At 45.1% G+C, this 25,289-nt stretch overlaps 1 protein-coding gene and 1 pseudogene across 1 annotated transcript; one reads left to right on the top strand and one right to left on the bottom strand.

Annotated features, from left to right (window-relative positions):
- Positions 1–25,289, top strand: part of LOC118495060 — a 1,111,612-nt pseudogene that overhangs the window by 659,391 nt on the left and 426,932 nt on the right.
- LOC116059050 (28S ribosomal protein S28, mitochondrial-like) lies at positions 10,283–10,648 on the bottom strand. Its single transcript, XM_036001506.1, has one exon. It carries the CDS (start codon positions 10,646–10,648, stop codon positions 10,283–10,285), a length of 366 nt encoding a protein of 121 aa, XP_035857399.1.

Below are 25,289 nucleotides of genomic sequence, written 5' to 3'. Positions count from 1 at the left end.
CAACTACAAACCTCTTGGTGGCAGAAGTAGAGCAGGGTACTGCAGGCAGACAATAAGACTAGCAGCGAAACAGTCATCAAACCACGTCCTCATTGACCTTTCCCCTGCTCAGTCCCTTGGTGAGAGCTCAAAATAATGCTTTACTGTGTATGTTACTGTATTTACAATACCAAAACATTAGTAGGTTGATATCATCAAGTGATATATCAGAAAGGCAATATTAAAAAGATTAGACATAAGCTAAATTACAGGTAAGACACACATATTACATATACACATAAAATACTGAAGAATAACGGTATTATTGTCATTTTTATATTATTACTATCTTTATATAATTAGGTAATCTCATTGAGGTCAAGGTCTCTTTGCAAGAGAGACCTGAATACAGGAATAAGAACAGAGATAAAACACAGCCAGTCACACACACACACGTGCAAAGAAACAATGACATCTCTTAAAACATACAAACTTCAAAGTTTCAATTCATCCAATGGGATGAGACCATATGCAAATATACTGGAAAGCAGGGAGGTATCAAGAGTTAGGGCATCAAGTTGTATTAATGGAATGAGCAGAATGAGAGTACAGGATATAGCCATGGTCACAAAGCACAGACATGATGGTTGATGTCTGTTCTTGACGTAGAACATCATGGTTTTTCCTGTCCTTAAGAGAAAAAAATGCTTGCTTTATTACTACAAGAAACCCATATTTATCTTCAGATTCTGTCCCATATTGGACTTTAATTTCAGTAACACTACGTGCATGGATGGCAGGAAGATGTAAGCTAAAATTATGGGGTTTTGAGAATAAACACATTTTGTCCTATCAGCATTCAGTACAAGTTTTAGGTTTTGCAGAGATGGCTTAAGAACGTTTAAGGTAGACTGTTGTCTAGACATTGAGTAGGCTTGAGTTGAATAAGATGGTCATAATGTTAGCGTCTGCCCATACTGGGGTTGAGCACATTGATTCATTAAATCTAAATTATAATGTTAATGACTGCTTTATGGACATTGAGTGTTTTTGAATTCATTATCACTTAAATGTTATCTGGCTTGAATGCATATTTCTTATGATCCTGCTTTTTGTAATACTTATCTTCAGTGAGATTTGTTTTGTTTTTGCAAAATTATTGCCTGTCAGGTGCTGTGACTGTTCTTTAGAATATGACTCCTGTTTTTACAATATGACTCCTGTTCTTCCTTTTGACTAGTGATGGTCAAATGAAGCTTCGCGAACCACTGCCCTTATTTTCTGAGCTCACTAGATGGCGCTCTCTGTTCAACAAAGGGTTGAAAACACACTGAATTGCCATTCCTTTAACCTTTTTCTTTGAACAGCGCCATCTAGTGAGCTCAGAAAATAAAGACAGTGGTTCGCGAAGCTTCATTTGACCATCACTACTTTTGGCTACATTGCAAAAGGACTTGTATTCTTTGGCTACACTATGTTTGAGTAATATTATTGTGTATGTAGATTGTAAGTAATAATGGACCAAGCATAAAACCTTGTGGTACTCCCCTGGTTATTAAAGGGATAACTGACCAGTAATAAAGATTGCGAAACACGGGTTGTGTGAACACAGCATGAGGCTGCATTTATACTAAATCAGGTGTTGCAGCAATTAGCACAGGGTTGTGCAGTGGTGTTACTTAAATGGCCTATTTGTGTCTCCATTGTGTTTTGCCTGATCACCGGTAGGTTACGTGATTGGCCACCGTAGCATGACGTCGGTTGCGTTTATCAAAAGATTATTCTATTTTCCTCGCCACCACCCAGGCCTCCATGTTGCAGCCTGCCTCCGTGTTCAACTAGCCCTTCACATTCATTCAGACTCAAGCCACTCAACATTCTCTGGCCTCTGCTATCCCAGCCCCTCCACATAAGTTCCTCAAGTCGTAAAAAAAAAAAGAAATATATATATATATATATTATGTATTTTATATTTTTTATTTTTATTTTATTTTATCGAAATGAACGCGTTATATAACGCGTTCATTTCGATTAATTAATCTGAGAAAAAATAACGCGTTAAAAAAAATAATGTAGATTAATCCATTCCATATTGACGTTTCACCCGGAGTCATTCTAGCCACCATTCGACTGTAAAATGAAGGAGGGAAACGAGAATGCGCTGCCTGGATCATTGATTGGAACATTTACTTGTAAAAATCTTCTTCCTGAATAGGGTTGGCTACCGAAAGTAGCTGACAGTCTAAACATCTTTAGTCACCTTTGTTTTACTATTGATAAATTCAATATTAATGTTTTTATTAATGTTTGTTATGTGTCTTTGGGTGTCTTGAAAAGCACCAACAAATTCACTCTCAGACTCAGATTCACTCTCTACTCTCAGACTGTATATTGTCTTGTCTTTCAAAAGTCAAGTTAGGCTTGAGACTTTAGAACCCTGAAAACAACATTTTTGAAGCTTGACTCAAAGAGACCAACGTCAGGGTATCTTGACCTCTGCTGACAAGAGCCAAAAAGTAATGTGGATGGTTCCATACAGGGTTCTTCACAAGTAACAAGAGACAGATTTAAAAAAGAATGGCTAAAGAGCCTCCATACCAACCCCATAACAGTTTCAACAAGACTAGTTAGTGGAACTTTAGTTAAGCTTATTTTGTTAACCCTTGTGTTGTCTCTCCGTCGACCATGCAACTTTTTGTTTTTCTGGGTCAAAATTTAAAATTAGAACTTTTTTTTCAATGTTTTGGTTTTCTTTTTCAACACTTTTGTTGCTTTTCGCCCCGATGTTTATGTTTTTGTCACTTTCCCGATGTTTTCTGCGCCTTTGCCGTTTTTGTGATTTTTTTTCCCCGACATTTTTGTCACTTTTTCAACGTTCTTTTATCAATTTTTTTTCAAATGCTATTAAACTGAATAAAACTAAAAATTCAATGAAAGTAGTAGAAACTGATCATTTATTTTACTTGTGAAGAACCCTGTATGGAACCATCCACATTACTTTTTTTTGAAAATTTGGTTGAAACCCAGATTTCTGATATAGAAACTTTTTTGAAAATGGGTCAAATTTGACCTGAGGACAACAGGAGGGTTAAACTGATGTTTCTTAGGTCTTGTTTCTAACGTCGTGTGTCTGGGTCCTATTGCTAGGAGAAAACAATGGAAAACAGAAAAGGAGTGATCACATAATTGTGTTTCTTGTTTTGGTGAGGGTCAATTAGATGGATTTTACAAGATGTTCAACATAATGTGACATAATGGTATAATGTGACATGCAACTGCTATTTCTTTTCTTTCAACGTTCTGGGCTGAAACATTAAAGGCTAAAACAAACAAAAACACTGGATAATACTTTGAGCATTTGAGCTGAAGGTTGGGAGCAGATACACTAACCAAACACTAACCTGGTACCTTTTGTTGGGCCCCCATGTTCACTGTGATCTTTTTTTTCTCTTACAATGACAAACCTTCAGTCATGGCCAGCCATTCCAGTCTAATTTGCAGAGCATCCTGGCATGGAAAGTGGACATTGGGGCAGAGGTTGGGCCAGGTTGTTCTGCCCTTTTATGTGCTTCAGGATCATACACACAATTTCATGGTTAGTGATCAGTTGCACAGAACAGACAGCCGACCTCCACTTCTCTTATCCCTTTAGCATCTCACTGGTGTGTGTATGCAGGTCCAAGTGTGTGCACACCAGTTTCCATCCTGGCTGGTCCAGCATCAGTTTCCACCATCACTTTCACTGTTACACTAAGGAAAATCAAATATTAATCCAGATCTGTGTCAGAAATGCAATGGGACCCACTCACCATTTTATTATTGATTTCATGAAAATGGATCTCGCAGACTTTCTCCACCACATCCTCAATTTCAAATGTCACAAAGCCAAAACCTGCGGAGGAGACAAATGGGTAGAGAGAATAATGGCAAGAGGAGAGAAAGAGGAGGCAAGAAATAGAAAAGAGGGGGAGGAGGGGAAACTTGGTCATATTTCCACAAAAGCATGAGAGCTAAGAACACTCAACACTCATTCTATTGATTAAGAGGTGGAGATGGAGCCTTTCACCTCAAACAAAGCTTCATCAGGCTCTCTTAGCTTTATAGACCTGGTGCAACAAATGTGCCTTGTAGTAATCAAAATGATACACATGTCAAAATTTGACTAATATATTTTGGTTTAAAGTGAAGGGAAAGCAGAATAAAACTGCCATAGAGACCAAAAAAGGTCTTAAACTGGCTGATATAATGTGGTTGCTTTATTAGTATTTCAGTAGAGAAGCTAACTGGTTTGGGCTTGAATTAATGGCAGAATATTCTTAGCATTATTACACACAGTTTCAGGATAAGCTTCCAAACCAACACTCAGTACCAGTACAGGGTAATATAATGGTTCACTAGCCTTAACTAATCATTTTCATATCACACAGGGACAATTTAGAATCAACAGAAATACATACAGTATCAGCAGACACACTGATGGCTGAAAACAATGCACACACACACACACACACACACACACACACACACACACACACACAATGTATTTCTTAAATGGGCTGTACTTGAAATACTGAAAAAAGTGTTGTGGGACTGCCCACACGATTGTTCGTCGTTGTAAATTATAAAGTGTGGTCTATACCTACTCTTTCTGTAAAGTGTCCTGAGATAACGTTGGTTATGATTTGACAATATAAAAATGTAATTGAAAAAATAGCAAATTGTTGTTCACTGCTATATTAATGTCCTGAATGTCTAGTACAGAACCTTAAAGGTTGTACTTTTTTCTTCTTTATTTTCCTGACTTAAAATGTGTGTACATTTTTGTAATGTAAGTGTTATTGACTTCTGTCCTTGTCAGAACCAGGTTGACCTATAACAGTAACTAACTCCGTATAGTAATACTGTCCCCCGAACCGGACCGCTACAAACTTGAAAACAACAGATGACCCCTGCTGGTCTATGGTGCTGGAGGGTGTGGATGAAGGCGTATGGTGCGTTCACCGCTTTTATGCTATCTAAATCTGTTCTCTCTGTTGCTGTCCGCTGTCATTTCAGTGCAAATTGTCGCATATGCCAGTCTTTGCAGACAGCTCCATCAGTCTCATCAGAATCATTAGTCCACCACCACCACCATTGTCCTGACTCCATGGGGGGATTTATCTTTGCTGTGGCTCCGGGCAGTGTCTGTGTCTGCTGGATGTGTAAATTGCCAACTGTTTGGTAACAAATTTGCAGTAACAATTAGGAGCTATGTGAATTCATAAGAATATTAAACTTTTTGGGGCGACCTCTAGGTCAACCAGTAAGAGCGTGCGCCCCATGTAGGCTGAGTACTTTGCAGTGGCCCAGGTTCTAGTCTGACCGATGGTCTTTTGCTGCGTGTCATCCCCCATCTCGCACCCACCTTTCCTGTCTATCCACAGTCACTATCAAATGAAGGGAAAAGCCCCAAAAAAGAATATTAAAGGACAATTCCGGTGCAAAATGAACCTAGGGGTTAATAAAATATGTGTACTGTGTCGACCGTTCTCTGGAATATGTTTTCATGCTAATCGAATGTGTATGTAGCTAGAAACAAGATAGCGCAAACCGGTGATTAGCTTGTAACGTTAGCTTTCAGGGCAGAGGGTAAATCGCTATTTTATACCACTAACAAGGCTCAAAATAGCACCACACTTCAACAGTAGCATAATGAGGGTCCCTATATGTAAACCGAACCATTGAGAACTTTGTAAGTGTACAGACAGTTTATTTAAAAGATAGATTATAAAGACAGTAGCGTTCACGTAGACAAGCAGGCGCCATCTTGGAAAACAGTCATGATCAGTCGAAACACGAATGCTGTGTTTGAGCTATGTTACTGGTTACTGGTTGCACGGCATTCGTTGTAATGCTCTGCAGTGCATGTATTTTGGTGATGTTACACTCAGCTATGTTGATGCCAGGAAAGACTTCTCTATCAAGGTAGAATTTATTGTAGCCCTATTAAGTACTACACTATAAAGTGGAACAAAATGGCTTCATTCAGTATTACGGTGTAAACAATAGAAACAGATACAATATCTGTGTGTGTGTGTGTGTGTGTGTGTGTGTGTGTGTGTGTGTGTGTGTGTGTCACTTTCCACCTGTCCCCATGCAATTTCCAATCGGAGTTGCATAATAGGTGCTAGTAGCAATTATCACGGCGTTGGAATGGCATCTCACACTTATTAAGATTTGTAAGGTACATGTATTATTGTACACACACAGACACACACACACACACACACACACACACACACAGCTGTTTCTAGCCTCTAACAAAACAAAGCAGGCAGAATGAAAGCAAGGGTCTGAATGTCAGACCCCATCGGAGTCATCACGCAAATAAAATTAAAATGCTGAATCAATGGGGTCTTGGTTGACCTTTACATACAAGCAAACCCTCTAACACAGACACACACACACCAACACATGCTGCCAGTCCTGTAATGTATTGCAAAAGGATCCTATGAGCAAATAATTTCTTTCCCCAAATTAATTTACAAAATGTGTACATCGCTTGTGTATTGTGCAGTTGGAGTGTGGTCGCTATGTTTCATCTTTTATTGAAAGGAACTGCTAAAGTTTACTTGTTAAGTGCCAATCATTCGCTCCCAAGAGCCACCCATATGATAAGCATGTGGCGGGTTGAATTCCCAGCTGCAACCCTGCTCACTGAGATACCTCTGCACGGTTTTGTCCGTCCCAAGCTCCTTGCATTGCTAATCAGATCTGAGCTGTTTCGCTGGGATCTCAGTGCAAAGAAGCACCTAATAGCGTTTTGCAGCTGGACGTATCCATAGACTCAATGATCTCGATGTGTACAGCTCTCAAACTCATACAACTGAACATGATGGCCCACCGCTTGCTCTCCGCCTGTCCTCCTCTGGTGCATCTGGTTGTGACAGACCATGGTCCAACTACATTGAGCCCCACACATGTAAAGAGTGGGCAGGTTTTGACACGTTCAGGTGGCAGGTTCACCATGCCCTGTTCTTCGAGCTTCCCACGCAGCTTGCGGCAGGTCATGCATTTGCGGAGTACTGAATTGATTAGTGCCTTGCCTCCAGGGATCCATAATCCAGCTGCCCTAATTGCTACTTCCGTCAGGTGACGGCCTTGGTGTTTCACATACTCATGGTGATGTTGGGTGAGCAGTAGAGAGATGTGACTATCCTTGGGCAGCAAGGATATGCTTTAGTTGGCCTCCAACACAGATGAGATCTTCTTCCAAGGTTGGGCTGAGTTTCTGCAAGGAGCTTTATTTGGATACGGCTTTGTTTGCCTGGAGGGCTGACAGTTCTTTGGCAAAAGCTGTGCTTTGTGTGGCTTTTAGGATAACATTCCTTACTTGGGCCATTTCATCCGTGGTACGAGGTAAGTTACATTTATGCCAACCCTTGCACTTGCTGTCTTGGTTCGAGTGTTTGTGGGATCTTGCCATATGAACCAGGAATGCTACTCCTACTAAAGCGGTAAAGTTGGAGAAGCGTTGGAAGTGGTCAGAGGTAAGCATTGGTTCTCCCAGGTAAGTAGCACACGTATGTACTTGTGGTCAGATTTCCGAGTCCTTTTCAGGTTCAATTAGTTCAAATTTCTCACTTTTTTGTTATATTTTCAGGTGGCTGACGCAGGAAGGGAGGTCCGGTGAACCAAGAAGTCTGCGCCAGGCGTGATGCAGGTAAGGATCTCGACGTATGGTCTGCAGGGTTTTCTTCCATACGAACAAAGTGCCATTGTTCCGGGGTCGAGGACTGACGGATACGTTGCGCTCTATTGTGGACGTATGAGTAGAACCTTTTGGACTCATTAAAAATATAGCCAAGCACTACTTTGCTGTCCGTTAGAGAACTTGGTGGTCTCCAACTTCAGGTCGAGCGCGTCCTGGATGAGATCTGCCATCTCTACTGCTAAGACAGCTGCACACAGCTCAAGTCTTGGGATTGTAGGCTCGGACTGGGGTGCTAGCTTTGCCTTACCCATGACGAATCCTATTTCGACCTGCCCGTCTTCTTGAACTGCTTTCAGGTACGCCACAGTATCAATAGGCTTGGTTAAAGCATCCAAGAACACACACAATTCTGTGTGGGCTGCTTTTGTGAGTGAGGTTGTCGGATATATGCGAGGAAGGTGAAGCTGTTTTAGATCTTGGAGCGAATCTCTCCAGAATTCCCATCTGCTTAATTTGTCATCCGGGAGAGGTGTGTCCCAGTCTGAAAGTTCAGATGTATGTTCTCTGAGAAGGGCTCTTCCCTGGATCATGACTGGCGCCAGCAGACCCAGGGGATCGAAAACACTGTTAATAGTGGAGAGGACTCCACCGCGGGTGAAAGGTTTGATCATGGTCTACGCAGAGTACGTGAATGTGTCAGTCATGATCTCCCAGAGCAGACCTAAGCTTCTCTGTGTGGGTGCTGTTTCTCCGCTCAGATCTAACTCCTTAATTACTTCAGGGGGAAAGGCCTCCATGACTGCCTGACAGTTTGAAGCGAACTTGTGTAGGCGCAAGTTTGATTCAGCGAATGAGGCTTGAGTTCGCTGGAGCAAGACAATTGCCTTTGCTTCAGATGGTACAGATACCGTTGCCGAAGACGTGGACCTTCATCCGGTACTCAACAACTTCTTTATTGCAGTCATTGTCCTTGTACAGTAAAAAACAGAGGAAGTCGCGGTGTTCTTCGCACACCAAGAAACAATAAAACATCTTCTTACTGTGCGCAACAATTGCCACCTTCTCTTTCCGGAAGCGCAGCAAGAGAGTTATTGAGGTCTGGGCCAGTGAGGAGCAGATCAGTACGCCAAAGTACTGGGCGCTGGAGTCAAAGACTACCCTGATCTGATTGGGTTTTTGTGGGTGGTAGACCCCAAATGTTGGGAGATACCAGCACTTCTCGTCCTCTCTCAGCTACCTCTGCATGTCTGTTGGCAAAGATCTTCTCCATGAAAGCCGCATACTGTTCTTTCATCTTAGGTTTCCTTTTCAGAATTCGTTGCAGGAATGCAAACCGGTTGACCACCTGCACTTTGTTGTACGGCAAAGGTTGCCGTGGTGCTCTGACGGCAGTGAGGCGACCCAACTGTTAGGATCATCTCTGTAGACGTTTTGTGTTCATGATCTTTAAGAAGATGTCTCCCATTGATGAAGCTAGTTTATTGTCATGCTCTGTTCGGTTGAACACTGTCTGCAAAGCAATGTCCAAGCATCCTCTCTGTTTCCTTACTAGGCCTATTAACGCTTTGCTGTCTCTCCTTAACATGCATAAAGCTAGTGAAGGGTGAGAAAACAGAATGGTGACCACTGTCTAGCATGTTGGTCTTAAAAGTGTTGACTGTCGGCTTATCAATCATTCAATCAATCAAACTTTATTTCTATAGCACATTTCATACAAGTTAATGTAACACAATGTGCTTCGTACAAAAGCGACATAAAATAGTACTTTGTTCAGTTATACAGAATAAAATATAAAAAACATGTATCGAACACGCACGCACACGTGCGCGCACACGCACACACACACACATACACACAAAAAACAAAGATCAACATTAAACAGCAACAAAATCAGTTATTCATAGACTTTTGTAAAAAGCAAGGTTTTTAGCCTTTTTTTAAAAATATTCAGTGTGGAGGCCTCTCTCAGTTCGACTGGCAGGGTGTTCCATATCTTAGGGGCATAGACACAAAAAGCAGCCTCCCCTGTTCTCGAGTTACAGCGAGGGATTGTTAAGAGACCGCTGCCTGTGGATCTGAGGGTTCTTGCTGGTTCATATTTAACGAGCATGTCTCTAATATACTGTGGTGCAAGGCCATTGAGAGCTTTATAAACTAGGAGCAGAATCTTAAAATCAATTCTAGCCTTTACTGGGAACCAGTGTAAACGTCTAAGGACAGGTGTAATATGTTCAAACTTCTTTGTTCCTGTCAGAACGCGTGCAGCCGCATTTTTAATTAATTTAGTCGCTGCACAGCTGATTTGGGGACGCCGGTGAACAGACCGTTACAGTAATCCAATCTACTTGTTATAAATGCGTGAATCAATTTTTCAAAGTCTTTCTTTGACTGAAAGCCCCTTAATTTAGAAATATTTTTAAGATGGTAGAAAGCTGATTTTGAGACTCGAGATCTCGAGTTTCAGCCCCGTTCATTCCAAGGGGGGATAGATATATACAAGGGGGTAAGCGAGCGAGCATCCCCTGGGCAGGAACACAGCTTCCCCTCGCTGCTGTGCCGGTCCCCCAGTCATGTTTCATTGTTCACAGTCCGAGTCCCGCCAGACTCCCTTTAGGAAACTTGTGATTTAAATGTGACAGTCTGGTACTGATTCTCCCGGGCTTCCCTTCCCTCCAGCGGGCCCAGCAGTACGGCCTGGGCCTCCAGCTGCTTGGTGTCGGTTTTGGCTCCCAGGAAGCAGGCAGTGAGCTCCAGATCCTGCAGCCGCAGACGGACTCTGCTGTCCCGCAATAGCTCCTCTCCGTCCACCGGCCACCAGCAAAGGCAATGGAACTTTCTGCCGAAATCGACGTACAGGTCGTCCTGGACTACATGGAAGATCCTCCCGATCACCACTGTGTCTTTGGCCGGTCCCATCTGGATCACCGGGGACCGGTGCAGCAGCGATGCAAAGCTGTGGTCCTTTTTTTCCTCCATGTCACAAACTCGACATCTTGAGTTTGAAAGTCGAGATCTCGAGTTAGAAAGTCGAGATCTCGAGTTTAGTGTTTGCCGCCAGTACATGTTTGTTTTTTTTTTCTTCATTTCTTTTATTTTTTTTTCGTTTTTTTTTTTTTTTCCTCCATGTCACCTCCGGGGCTCCGTAGATTTTGTGACTTGGTTGATATGACGCTTAAAATTGAAATCACTGTCTAATATTACACCCAGATTTCTGGCTTCTCTTTTGCTCTCCAGAGACAGAGAACTGAGATGAGCCGCAATTTTCTGTCTCTGAGCCTCAGCACCAAAGATAAGTATTTCTGTTTTATCCTTGTTTAGTTGTAAGAAGTTCTCTGACATCCACATATTGATATCATAAATTAGTAGTATTATTAGTTAGGGAGTGTATGGGATGCATGTCATCTGGAGATAAGTATATACAGCTGTGAATCATCTGCATAGTTATGGTAATTTATGTTGTGTTTCTTTATAACATGTGCAAGTAGGAGCATGTAGAGATTAAACAATAATGGTTCAAGAATTGAACCTTGGGGAACTCCACACATAATGGCCATTTTGTCCGAGACAAAATCCCCAATGGACACAAAGAATTGCCTATCCAGCAGGTACGTTCTAAACCAGTTTAAGATTGGACCAGACAGGTCGACCCATGTTTCTAGTCTGTGTAATAAAATCTGATGGTCAACGGTGTCAAAGGCGGCGCTGAGATCCAGAATCACAAGGACAGATAATTTATTAGAATCAGTGTTTATGTGCACATCATTTACAACTTTAATAAGTGCGGTTTCTGTGCTATGGTGGGTCCGAAAGCCTGATTGATAAATGTCCAGAAGTTTGACGTTAGATAGTTGATGAGCTGAAAGAAAACAGTTTTTTCTATAATCTTGCTGAGAAATGGCAGGTTGGAGATGGGCCTATAGTTACAGATGACTGTTGCATCATGATTGCTCTTCTTCAGGAGTGGTTTAATGACAGATGTTTTAAGCGCTGCAGGAAATACGCCTGACTTGAGAGATGAGTTTATAATTTCTAATACCTCATGTGCTAGGCTGTTAAAAATAGTTTTAAAAAATGTGGTGGGGATAGGGTCCAAGCAGCAGGTAGAGGACCTGCCCAACAATGTCATTTAATTGTTTGAAGTCAATGGGGAGAAAATGAGGCATGGTAGCAATCACATTCCTGGAGAACTGGTGGGTAGGATGATTTATAGACCTTGATGCACTAATATTCTGTCTGATAGCTATGATTTTGTTGTTGAAAAATGTAGCAAATTCTTCACATTTTTCAGTAGACAACATCTCTATGATGTTGTCTGATGGAGTTGTAGATGGTGGATTAATAATTCAATCAACAGTGGAGAAAAGCACTTTACTGTTGTTGATATTTTCAGTAATGATTTTAGAGAAGAAATACTGTCTGGCCTGTTTCATCTCTTTGTTGTAGTGATTAAGTGTATTCTTATATATGCCATAGTGAACATGGAGTTTGGTTTTTCTCCACTTCGTTCTGCCTGGCGACACTCTCTCTTTCTCTGCCTAACAACCGCTCCATTCCTCCACGGGGCTTTGTGTTTTTCTATGTTTTTGGTTATGGTGCTATGTTATCAATGATATTTCGTATTTTAGAGTTAAAGTTGTTTACAGGGTCCTCAATTAATGGTGCCATAGACAATGGTGAGTTATTTACAGTGTTCATAAAAGTTTCAATAGTAACATTATTAATGATCCGTTTTTTTAACTGTCCGGGTAGCTTTCTGCTGTACAGGAAAAGCAGATACATCAATGAATATGCAACAATGATCTGAGATAGCAACATACACCACGTAGGGCACAGTGATATTTAGTCCTTTTGATATGACTAAGTCTAGAGTATGCCCCTTATTGTGGGTGGGTCCGGAAACATGCTGAACAAAGTCAAATGCCTCCAATAAGGAGATGAAGTTTTGAGCATCAGAGTCAGTTGCATTGTTTACGTGAATATTAAAATCCATCCATCCATCTTCTTCCGCTTATCCGGTTCCCAGGCCAGGTTGGAGATATAATCCCTCCACCTAGTCCTGGGTCTTCCCCGAGGCCTCCTCCCAGCTGGACGTGCCTGGAAAACCTCCCTAGGGAGGCGCCCAGGGGGCATCCTTACCAGATGCCCGAACCACCTCAACTGGCTCCTTTCGACGCGAAGGAGCAGCGGCTCTACTCCGAGCTCCTCACGGATGACTGAGCTTCTCACCCTATCTCTAAGGGAGACGCCAGCCACCCTCCTGAGGAAACCCATTTCGGCCGCTTGTACCCTGGATCTCGTTCTTTCGGTCATGACCCAGCCTTCATGACCATAGGTGAGGGTAGGAACGAAAACTGACCGGTAGATTGAGAGCTTTGCCTTCTGGCTCAGCTCTCTTTTCGTCACAACGGTGCGATAAATTGAGTGTAATACCGCACCCGCTGCGCCGATTCTCCGACCAATCTCCCGCTCCATTGTTCCCTCACTCGCGAACAAGACTCCAAGGTACTTGAACTCCTTCACTTGGGGTAAAGACTCATTCCCTACCTGGAGAAGGCACTCCATCGGTTTCCTGCTGAGAACCATGGCCTCAGATTTAGAGGTGCTGATCCTCATCCCAGCCGCTTCACACTCGGCTGCGAACCGATCCAGTGAGTGCTGAAGGTCACAGGCCGACGATGCCATCAGGACCACATCATCTGCAAAAAGCAGCGATGAGATCCCCAGCTCACCAAACTGCAACCCCTCTCCACCCCGACTACGCCTCGATATCCTGTCCATAAATACTACAAACAGGATTGGTGACAAAGCGCAGCCCTGGAACGAGTCCGACTTACTGCCGAGAACCCGGACACAGCTCTCGCTTTGGTCGTACAGAGATTGGATGGCCCTGAGAAGGGACCCCCTCACCCCATACTCCCGCAGCACCTCCCACAGTGTCTCCCGGGGGACCCGGTCATACGCCTTCTCCAGATCCACAAAGCACATGTAGACCGGTTGGGCATACTCCCAGGCTCCCTCCAGGATCCTTGCGAGAGTAAAGATCTGGTCCGTTGTTCCACGACCAGGACGGAATCCGCATTGTTCCTCTTCAACCTGAGGTTCGACTATCGACCGAACCCTCCTTTCCAGCACCTTGGAGTAGACTTTACCGGGGAGGCTGAGAAGTGTGATACCCCTGTAATTGGCACACACCCTCTGGTCCCCCTTTTTGAAAAGGGGAACCACCACCCCGGTCTGCCACTCCTTAGGCACCGTCCCCGACTTCCACGCAATGTTGAAGAGGCGTGTCAACCAAGACAACCCCTCCACAACCAGAGCTTTAAGCATTTCTGGACGGATCTCATCAATCCCTGGGGCTTTGCCACTGTGGAGTTGTTTAACTACCTCAGCAACTTCCACCAGGGAAATTGACGACAATCCCCCATCATCCTCCAGCTCTGCCTCTACCATAGAGGGCGTATTAGTCGGATTTAGGAGTTCCTCAAAGTGCTCCTTCCACCGCCCTATTACCTCCTCAGTTGAGGTCAGCAGCGTCCCATCCTTACTGTACACAGCTTGGATGGTTCCCCGCTTCCCCCTCCTGAGGTGGCGAACGGTTTTCCAGAAGCACCTTGGTGCCGACCGAAAATCCTTCTCCATGTCTTCTCCGAACTTTTCCCACACCCGCTGCTTTGCCTCTTTCACGGCAGAGGCTGCAGCCCTTCGGGCCCTTCGGTACCTTGCAACTGCCTCCGGAGTCCCCTGGGATAACATATCCCAGAAAGACTCCTTCTTCAGTCGGACGGCTTCCCTGACCACCGGTGTCCACCATGGTGTTCGTGGGTTGCCGCCCCTTGAGGCACCTAAGACCCTAAGACCACAGCTCCCCGCCGCAGCTTCAGCAATGGAAACTTTGAACATTTTCCACTCGGGTTCAATGCCCCCAGCCTCCACAGGGATGCACGAAAAGCTCCGCCGGAGGTGTGAGTTGAAAGTCTGTCGGACAGGGGCCTCCTCCAGACGTTCCCAGTTCACCCGCACTACCCGTTTGGGTTTACCAGGTCTGTCCAGAGTCTTCCCCCACCCTCTGACCCAACTCACCACCAGATGGTGATCAGTTGACAGCTCTGCCCCTCTCTTCACCCGAGTGTCCAAAACATACGGCCTCAGATCAGATTGACCTTTGGCCTAGGGTGCTCTGGTACCAAGTACACTTATGAGCATCCCTATGTTCGAACATGGTGTTCGTTATAGACAATCCATGACTAGCACAGAAGTCCAACAACAAACAACCACTCTTGTTTAGATCAGGGAGGCCGTTCCTCCCAATCACGCCTCTCCATGTGTCTCCATCATTGCCCACGTGCGCGTTGAAGTCCCCCAGCAGAACTATGGAGTCCCCTACTGGAGCCCCATACAGGACTCCATTCAAGGTCTCCAAGAAGGCCGAATACTCCGAGCTCTTGTTTGGTGCATACGCACAAACAACAGTCAGAGTTTTCCCCCCCACAACCCGCAGGCGTAGGGAGGCGACCCTCTCGTCCACCGGGGTAAACTCCAACGTAGCGGCGCTCAGCCGGGGGCTTGTGAGTATCCCCACACCCGCCCGGCGCCTCACACCCTGGGCAACTCCGGAGAAGAAAAGAGTCCAACCTCTATCCAGGAGTATGGTTCCAGAACCGAGACTGTGCGTAGAGGTAAGCCCCACCAGATCCATCTGGTAGCGCTCCACCTCCCGCACAAGTTCCGGTTCCTTCCCCCACAGAGAGGTGACGTTCCACGTCCCCAGAGCCAGCGTCTGCTGCCCGGGTCTGGTCCGTCGAGGCCCCTGACCTTCACTGCCACCCATGTGGCAGCGCACCCGACCCCAGCGGTTCCTCCCACAGGTGGTGGGCCCATGGGTTGGAGAGAGAGGTGCCACGTAGCTTTTTCGGGCTGTGCCCGGCCGGGCTCCGTGGCAAACCCGGCCACCAGGCGCTCGCTGACGGGCCCTCCATCTGGGCCTGGCTCCAGACGGGGGCCCCGGGCTTCCTCCGGGCAGGGTCACATCATCTCTACCTCGTCTTTTCATAGGGTTTTTGAACCATTCTTTGTCTGGCCCCTCACCTGAGACCACTTGCCTTGGGAGACCCTACCAGGAGCACAAAGCTCCAAATCTATATTATATTATATATATTAAAATCACCTATGATAATTATGCAATCGTAGTCAGTGGAGACCTTGGATAGTAGCTCAACGAAGTGATCTTGAAAACCATATTTGGATTTTGGTGGTCGATAGACAGTAATAATTAAGAGCGGAAAACCACAATTGATCGAAATAGCAAGGTGTTCAAAAGTTGCATACTCCCCCAGTGTGATTTCCTTACAGCTATAATTGTCGGAGAAGACAGCAGCTATTCCACCGCCTTTCTTATCAGGTCTAGTAGTGTGGACAAATTAAAAATGTGGAGGTGCTGCCTCGATGAGTGAAACTGTACCACTTTTGTACAGTCAGGTCGCAGTTAATAGAGTGAAATCCAAGTTATGGGTGGTGATAAGATCATTAACCAAAAATGACTTGTTAGTTAGTGACCTGACATTTAATAAAGCCATTTTCATTGTCCGAGGTGTAGTATAGGATTTTTTTTTGGCGGGTGACAGTCATTGATATTGGTAAAACGGAGCAGACTCACCAAATATGATGACAGATGAGGCCGGTAGGGGGAGCTATTGGGGATAACAGTAGGCATGTTAGCAGCTAGAATTCGGCTGCCCTGCCAGTTGGGGTGGACCCCGTTGGCCCTGAAGAGGGAAGAACAACCCCAAAACAATTAAAAAAATAAATAAATTGTCGCTAAAATAAATGTTATGAGCCGTGCAAGCAGACCTTAACCAAGTGTGGAGGCTGAGGATTCTAGAGAACCATCCTGATCCCCGGGTCATTGTCGGGATAGGACCCGAGATAAAAACATCCCAGAGCTGTTTAAAAAACTAAAAAAGTGCAACAAAAGAGCTGTGTCCTGCAGGGCTGCGCTTAAAGAGGCAATATGTTTGGACTGTCCAAAAGCCGTGTCCATGAAGCTGGATAAAAGAGACTCTTTTTTTTTTCAGTTCATCAGAGCCGTCGGATGTCCTCCTTAAGGTCAGCAATTTTTCTATAATCTTTTTTAAGAGGCATCTCATCCTTACAGGGCATAGTAGGCATTTTGACGTAGCAGGCCTCAAGCTGAGTAAAAGTTAGTTAGCAGCAGCTAACAAACAAAGTGGACAGAGTCCACACGGCAAAACACTGGAGCAAGAGCAAATTATCAATACACTAGGACTGATAAAGGCTCCACTCTCACTATAGTTAACGTGACACACTACGACCAGGGACCATTCATTTGTCATGTGTTCAATAATTTCAGTAATTACACCAGCAATCCAGTCGATACATTACCAAGGCACACTTCTCCTATTACTAGCCAGCCCAGGTCCAGTCGTTGGGCAAAGGGGGTGTTATGTGGTCCGTTGACCTGCTGCCTGACCTTGTGTACCTGAAGGACGTCTCTTCCGAGTAGCAAGAGTATTTCAGCTTCTTGGTCCAGCTCTGGGATGTGCTTGGCAATGTGATGAAGATGACGCTGGTGTAGAACTGCGTCCGGTGTTGGAATCTCAGATCGATTATTCAGGATCTCATGACACTTGTGTGGGTGTGGGAGAGATATGAGAACTCTTCCGTCCAGTGACTCGATCTGAAATCCCTCTGCCTTCTTGCCCAATGTTTCAGCAATGCCAGAGCAGGTTCTAAGGTAGTATGAAAATGGTTTGCTCTCCACACTGAACAGTTCGAAGAACTCTGGTCTAGCTACTGAGCGATTGCTCTGGTCGTCTAGAATTACATAGGCTTTGATTGCCATGTGCTTGAAACCCTTGGGGTAGATCTTTGAACATGAGCGGCTCCACTGACCTTCACCGCAAACCTCTGTGCAGCTTGTTGCAACAACATCAGTGTTCGAATGATCTTCTCCCTCCCCGCCGCTCTCTTGTGACGGTGAAGGAGCCTTTAGGGATTGAGGTGATGGACCCGGAGGCATGGCCGCATCATGATAGGTACTGTTGCATTCAGAACATTTTACAGAGGACTTGCAATCTTTGGCTATGTGAGAGATGGACAGCATTTTAAGCATATCCCGTTCTCTTTAAGGAAAGCCTTTCTGTCGTTGAGGAGTTTGCTTCTGAATGTTCTGCATTTTTTGAGCTGATGAGGTTTGTTGTGTAATGGGCAGTTCTTGTTAGGGTCGTTGGTTGTAGAAACATTTGTTTTGTGCACTGAGATGGGTTTGTTGGTATTAAAGTTCTTTACAATGGATTTATCTGGTTTTGTGAGTGTTGCTGGGCTACCTTAACGCATGAAGCTAGGGTCGTTTCGCTTCTTTGCTTCATGGCACACAAAGTTGCAAAAATACTTAAATGGTGGGAAGAGACCAGGTTCTTTGTACCATGACCCAGTAGACACCCACTTCTCCTGCAGCCCGAATGGAAGCTTGTCTACGATTGGTCCAATTCCATGTGAAGTGTCCAGATATGACAGGCCAGTGAGATAGTCATCCTCTTTAGCTCCTTGGATCTCCATGAGTAAATCTCCAAGTTCACGTAACTTGGAGTGGTCTTTAGCTGGAATGCTAGGAAAACTGTCCAACTGCTGAAACAGGGACCTTTTAATGATTTCCGGGCAGCATAACACTCACATAGTCTCTCCCATGCTTTCTGTAAAGCCAGATTGGGGTTGTTGACATGCACTGAGCGTATGCGTTTCACTTCTTCTCCAGATTCCTTACACAGCCATTTAGTCAAGAGGTCCAATTCTTGGGTTGCTGTGAGGCGAACTTCGCCAGCTGCATTGGTGAAGGACGAGTACCATGCACAATAATTCTCAGGCTTATCATTGAATTGGTACAGTCCTGAATTGACAAGGTCTCGTCGTGCTACATACTGAGCTAAAGGCTCTGCCAGAGGTGTTGTGCTAGCTGGAGGGACATTTTGGGCATGTACATTCATGGTGGAGTTTGTTCTTTTTACTTCAATTTTCCTCTCAACTCCCATCCGGTCAGGTAAGTGTGGTGCAGGTAAATGCATACTGTCAGCTTTCTCAGACTTTGGCTTGTTGTTGATAAGTTTTGAAGTAGTAAGTTTTGCAGTAAGTTTTGACCTTTTACTGAACAACTCCGCCATTGACATGCTGGTGAAAACTGTAAATAAACATACTTTTTAACAAAATTGTCAATGATATATATTCTCTACCTCTCCTGGAACCATCACCTTATCGTGGTGGAGAGGTTTGTGTGTCCCTATGAACCTGAGGGCTGTGTTGTCTGGAGCTTTGTGCTCCTGGTAGGGTCTCCCAAGGCAAAGTGGTCTCAGGGGAGGGGCCAGACAAAGAATGTTTCAAAAACCCTATGAAAAAACAAGGTAGAGATGGAGTTACCCTGCCCGGAGGAAGCCCGGGGCCCCCGTCTGGAGCCAGGCCCAGATGGAGGGCCCGTCAGCGAGCGCCTGGTGGCCGGGTTTGCCACGGAGCCCGGCCGGGCACAGCCCGAAAAAGCTACGTGGCACCTCTCTCTCCAACCCATGGGCCCACCACCTGTGGGAGGAACCGCTGGGGTCGGGTGCGCTGCCACATGGGTGGCAGTGAAGGTCAGGGGCCTCGACGGACCAGACCCGGGCAGCAGACGCTGGCTCTGGGGACGTGGAATGTCACCTCTCTGTGGGGGAAGGAGCCGGAACTTGTGCGGGAGGTGGAGCGCTACCAGTTGGATCTGGTGGGGCTTACCTCTACGCACAGTCTCGGTTCTGGAACCATACTCCTGGATAGGGGTTGGACTCTTTTCTTCTCCGGAGTTGCCCAGGGTGTGAAGCGCCGGGCGGGTGTGGGGATACTCACAAGCCCCCGGCTGAGCGCCGCTACGTTGGAGTTTACCCCGGTGGACGAGAGGGTCGCCTCCCTACGCCTGCGGGTTGTGGGGGGGAAAACTCTGACTGTTGTTTGTGCGTATGCACCAAACAAGAGCTCGGAGTATTCGGCCTTCTTGGAGACCTTGAATGGAGTCCTGTATGGGGCTCCAGTGGGGTACTCCATAGTTCTGCTGGGGGACTTCAACGCGCACGTGGGAAATGATGGAGACACATGGAGAGGCGTGATTGGGAGGAACGGCCTCCCTGATCTAAACCAGAGTGGTTGTTTGTTGTTGGACTTCAGTGCTAGTCATGGATTGTCTATAACAAACACCATGTTCGAACATAGGGATGCTCATAAGTGTACTTGGTACCAGAGCACCCTAGGCCAAAGGTCAATGATCGATTTTATAATCGTTTCATCTGATCTGAGGCCGTATGTTTTGGACACTCGGGTGAAGAGAGGGGCAGAGCTGTCAACTGATCACCATCTGGTGGTGAGTTGGGTCAGAGGGTGTGGGAAGACTCTGGACAGACCTGGTAAGCCCAAACGGGTAGTGCGGGTAAATTGGGAACGTCTGGAGGAGGCCCCTGTCCGACAGACTTTCAACTCACACCTCCGGCGTAGCTTTTCGTGCATCCCTGTGGAGGCTGGGGGTATTGAACCCGAGTGGACAATGTTCAAAGTTTCCATTGCTGAAGCTGCGGCGGGGAGCTGTGGTCTTAGGGTCTTAGGTGCCTCAAGGGGCGGTAACCCACGAACACCGTGGTGGACACCGGTGGTCAGGGAAGCCGTCCGACTGAAGAAGGAGTCTTTCCGGGATATGTTATCCCAGAGGACTCCGGAGGCAGTTGCAAGGTACCGAAGGGCTGCAGCCTCTGCCGTGAAAGAGGCAAAGCAGCGGGTGTGTGCCAATTACAGGGGTATCACACTTCTCAGCCTTCCCGGTAAAGTCTACTCCAAGGTGCTGGAAAGGAGGGTTCGGTCGATAGTCGAACCTCAGGTTGAAGAGGAACAATGCGGATTCCGTCCTGGTCGTGGAACAATGGACCAGATCTTTACTCTCGCAAGGATCCTGGAGGGAGCCTGGGAGTATGCCAAACCGGTCTACATGTGCTTTGTGGATCTGGAGAAGGCGTATGACCGGGTCCCCCGGGAGATACTGTGGGAGGTGCTGCGGGAGTATGGGGTGAGGGGGTCCCTTCTCAGGGCCATCCAATCTCTGTACGACCAAAGCGAGAGCTGTGTCCGGGTTCTCGGCAGTAAGTCGGACTCGTTTCAGGTGAGAGTTGGCCTCCGCCAGGGCTGCGCTTTGTCACCAATCCTGTTTGTAGTATTTATGGACAGGATATCGAGGCGTAGTCGGGGTGGAGAGGGGTTGCAGTTTGGTGAGCTGGGGATCTCATCGCTGCTTTTTGCGGTTGATGTGGTCCTGATGGCATCGTCGGCCTGTGACCTTCAGCACTCACTGGATCGGTTCGCTGCCGAGTGTGAAGCGGCTGGGATGAGGATCAGCACCTCTAAATCTGAGGCCATGGTTCTCAGCAGGAAACCGATGGAGTGCCTTCTCCAGGTAGGGAATGATTCTTTACCGCAAGTGAAGGAGTTCAAGTACCTTGGGGTATTGTTCGCGAGTGAGGGGACAATGGAGCGGGAGATTGGTCGGAGAATCGGCGCAGCGGGTGCGGTATTACACTCAATTTATCGCACCGTTGTGACGAAAAGAGAGCTGAGCCAGAAGGCAAAGCTCTCAATCTACCGGTCAGTTTTCGTTCCTACCCTCACCTATGGTCATGAAGGCTGGGTCATGACCGAAACAACGAGATCCAGGGTACAAGCGGCCGAAATGGGTTTCCTCAGGAGGGTGGCTGGCGTCTCCCTTAGAGATAGGGTGAGAAGCTCAGTCATCCGTGAGGAGCTCGGAGTAGAGCCGCTGCTCCTTCGCGTCGAAAGGAGCCAGTTGAGGTGGTTCGGGCATCTGGTAAGGATGCCCCCTGGGCGCCTCCCTAGGGAGGTGTTCCAGGCACGTCCAGCTGGTAAGGATGCTGGTAAGGATGCTGGGAGGAGGCCTCGGGGAAGACCCAGGACTAGGTGGAGGGATTATATTTCCAACCTGGCCTGGGAACGCCTCGGGATCCCCCAGTCGGAGCTGGTTAATGTGGCTCGGGAAAGGGAAGTTTGGGGTCCCCTGCTGGAGCTGCTACCCCCGCGACCCGCTACCGGATAAGCGGAAGAAGATGGATGGATGGATGGATATATTCTCTAACACATTAATTGTCAAATAAGGACGCTTACGGCATTGCCTCTATGATCCTTTGAGTGGATGCAACCAGATTGTAAGACAAAGCTGCACTGCCTGTCTGCTGTAAGCAGGAAGTGGCTGAACCTGAAGTACTAAAGAAAATGGAAGTGATGTCAGTAAGACGACGATATAAAACGAAGCAATGTGAAAAATATTATTAACTACTTTTCAATTGAAAATAATTATTTACACATTATTTAAAGAAAATGCCATAAGGCAACACATTGGCCTTCATACCCCATGTCTGGTGAATTAAGTACAGTTACATAATAGTATGACTATCAAATGGCTGAAGATAAATATCAATTTTACTAATACTGGAACAACATATTGATACATTACAAATGTGGTGCTATAATATAAAGTGAATGATTTATGCTATTCAACTGAACTGGTTGAGATATGTAGAGCATGTTGTTTTGCTATGGCTCTTAAAACATTGTAAGACCGAACAGTAAAAGCTTGTTAAAGAAAATTAGTTCTTTTTTGTCAAAAATTCAAAAAAGTTCATTCTCCACTATTTTTCTGAGTCATTTGTACAAATTTGTAATCTCAAGTTTACAGTGCTCAACACTTTAATAATTTTTCGTCATTGTACTCAAATAGTTTTATAGTAATCGCTCCGATGTCACGTACGTGCGTACGTGCTTTGACGTGCTACTTCACCGAGCCACGCACCGAGCCTGTGGACAAGTCTGCCATTGTTGCAGCCCGTGTCGGTGGAGAAATTTTGAAGTGTAATTTGCAGCTTGTGGACAACTTCGGTAATTTATATGTGGAAGTGAAGAAGATACTCTGGAAATTTAACCGTGGGACTGCCAGTGACGATTTTTCAGGAAACACCGCTATGGCATGCAGCAATTTTCTGAACCTGACAAGCTAACTTTTGCCACTGTGCTGACCCCACTGACTGCCATTGTGTTGATGTTCTCTTTGGGCACGCTAATTTGGTAAGTTATGTGTTGATTTAGCACCATATATCGATGTTTTATTATTTTCTTCATCAAACACATTTTGCCTGTCAGTGGTTATATTTTATGCATTAAAGTTAATATAAGTTGTATATAGCTTTGTATGGGTATGTGTACATATACAACATGTGTTTTGGCATTTTTGGCACACTTCTACCTGAGCCTATATACTGCACACAGACACAACTCACACATCTCATTCAACCATTTCACAAGCTGAGGAAAGGGTCGTGACATGGGTCAGAGGGTATCAGAGGTCATAAATGATGAACCAATCAATCGACTCGGCTCCTATAGGCACCTTGGTGTTTATATGGACACCTTTATTGGCTGGAAGGCTTGTGTTGAAAGTGTGTGTTATCATTTAGAGCAGACACTCACGATGAATCAGAGGGTTTATGTTATACAAGGCTGCATAACAGAGCATATTCATATGACTGTCATGAAGGTTGTGGAGAGGGATAGAAACCAGTCTCTCCAGGCAAGCACAGAGAATATGGTCTGATCTATCTTTATTCTCCTTGCCAAGTATGAGCTCTTATCCTCTGGCAGAAGATATGGGTACCCCAATGTAAACTTAACATTTCTAAACTATGGGCCTATTCGGACCTACCTCAATTAAAACTTTAAATAATGTTGCTTGAGGCTGCAGGGGTTGTGGAATAGCTTTATGATATAATGCATATGGTTGTGTGTTGCTCTTGTCACTGTTTGTTAAAGATGAACAATAGATTGTGGCTGTGTGATGTGATTCAGTCTGGCTACATATCACTGTTTTTTTTATTGTAAGTATATGTCAACTGTATGATAAAACAATATGTCAAGTTTTATGTGTGAAGCATTTGAACTCAAGGCAAATATCCCCCTGGGGACAATAAAGTCTGCAAAGTGGTCTCCATGATGTGTAAAAATTAAAACATTGTCGTAGGACTATAGCAAAGACATCGTTGGAAAGGTCTCAACCTGGAGAGTAATGTATGTCAGTCTGAAGAGGATACATTACTCCTGCTTTGAAATATTGATCTCTGAACCTTGAACCCAGTACATCTTTGAAGGCCTGTCAATTAGCAACAGAATGTGCTACACACATAAGACCAGCTGTTATAGAAAGCTCTGGACCTCAGCTGTCATGTAGATATGGTCACCAAAGTTTACCCACTGTAAGCACTGTCAAATATGGTAATAAGCTATTTTCACCTATTTAACAATTCCATTATTAAAATCTGATGACACCAGTGTGTTCCCCATCCCAAAAAACCCCCAGGGTGTATCCAAAATTCTACACTGCCAACTTCTAATTATGAAAAATATACCAATATACTTTAAAACTACAACTCCCATAAGAGACGCGCCACAGAAGCAAAGCACAGTTACAAAGCTTGTGCACTTGTAGTTCTTCTGGGGTGGGTGGGAGGACATGTTCTATGTTTCTGCTGTCTGCCGTGGCTGCTGGCTTCATTCCATTTCAGATTGCCGCCGCCCACCGGCCAGCCAAGCAAACAATACATGAAACAAATACATGAAACTGTATTTTATTATTATTGTTAGCTTTGTTGTTTAAATCCTCAAATACAACGTTAGACAAAAACATCAATATTCCAAATATTATGTATTTTTGATCTTCTTATCCGCCCAGCGGCATGTACCACGTCACTTCCGGAGTATTCCACGGATTTTTTTAAACGTTATTACGATGCATACCTTATTGGAACAAAGCTGAGCAACGTGTTGTTGCTGGTGACAAAACCACTGATTATATATATGTACATTGAAGCGATATTGTCGTTAAAGACCCACTGATCGCTATCCGATTCTATGAATGAATGCTCGCATTGCATTGTGGGATATCGGCTTTGAATGCGTCTAGCTCGGATCATATCGTAATGTTCTGTATTACAGCATACTGTAATATTTCACCGGTAATAAGACCGAAACAATATTATTAAAATAAAGAAATGAATACCATGATAACATCTAAATAAATGTTGATAGATGTAGTGTTATAGTTTTAAAAATATCAATAAACAAAAAAAGCAACCCAGCTTCCCTGGCCGAAATAGACCAAAAATAATGACATTAAAAGAAATACATATAAACCATGATAAGATCTCGTGAATAAATGTTGATTAAAACAGCTGTTATTGGGCTAAAATACCAATAATAAAACTGTCACAGATTTCGAGTTAAGGGGAAAGTGTTTTTTCTTTTGTCTATATCCGACGGTGAGGGATTAACATGAATGTCTATCTGACGGACCCCCACTTTGAAAAATAACGCAACAGGTACCCCTGTTTCGTTAAAACTTAACGCCGGGGGTCCTTGGCCATGCGTCCTTGGCCATGCGTCCTTGGCCATGTGTCAGACATTTGACGAGTAGGGAGTGAGACTGTGTTGACAGGCCAGGCAGCCAGCCAGGCAGCCAGCCAGGCAGCCAGCCAGCCAGTGGGAC

This window comes from Sander lucioperca, chromosome 5 (assembly GCF_008315115.2).
Source record: "Sander lucioperca isolate FBNREF2018 chromosome 5, SLUC_FBN_1.2, whole genome shotgun sequence".
NCBI classification, from domain to species: domain Eukaryota; kingdom Metazoa; phylum Chordata; class Actinopteri; order Perciformes; family Percidae; genus Sander; species Sander lucioperca.
This window is presented reverse-complemented; position numbering and strand designations above follow the sequence as displayed.

Excerpts from the sequence above, each read along its gene's own strand:
- LOC116059050 (XM_036001506.1), bottom strand. The coding sequence starts at position 10,648 with ATGGAGGAAAAAAAGGACCACAGCTTTGCATCGCTGCTGCACCGGTCC.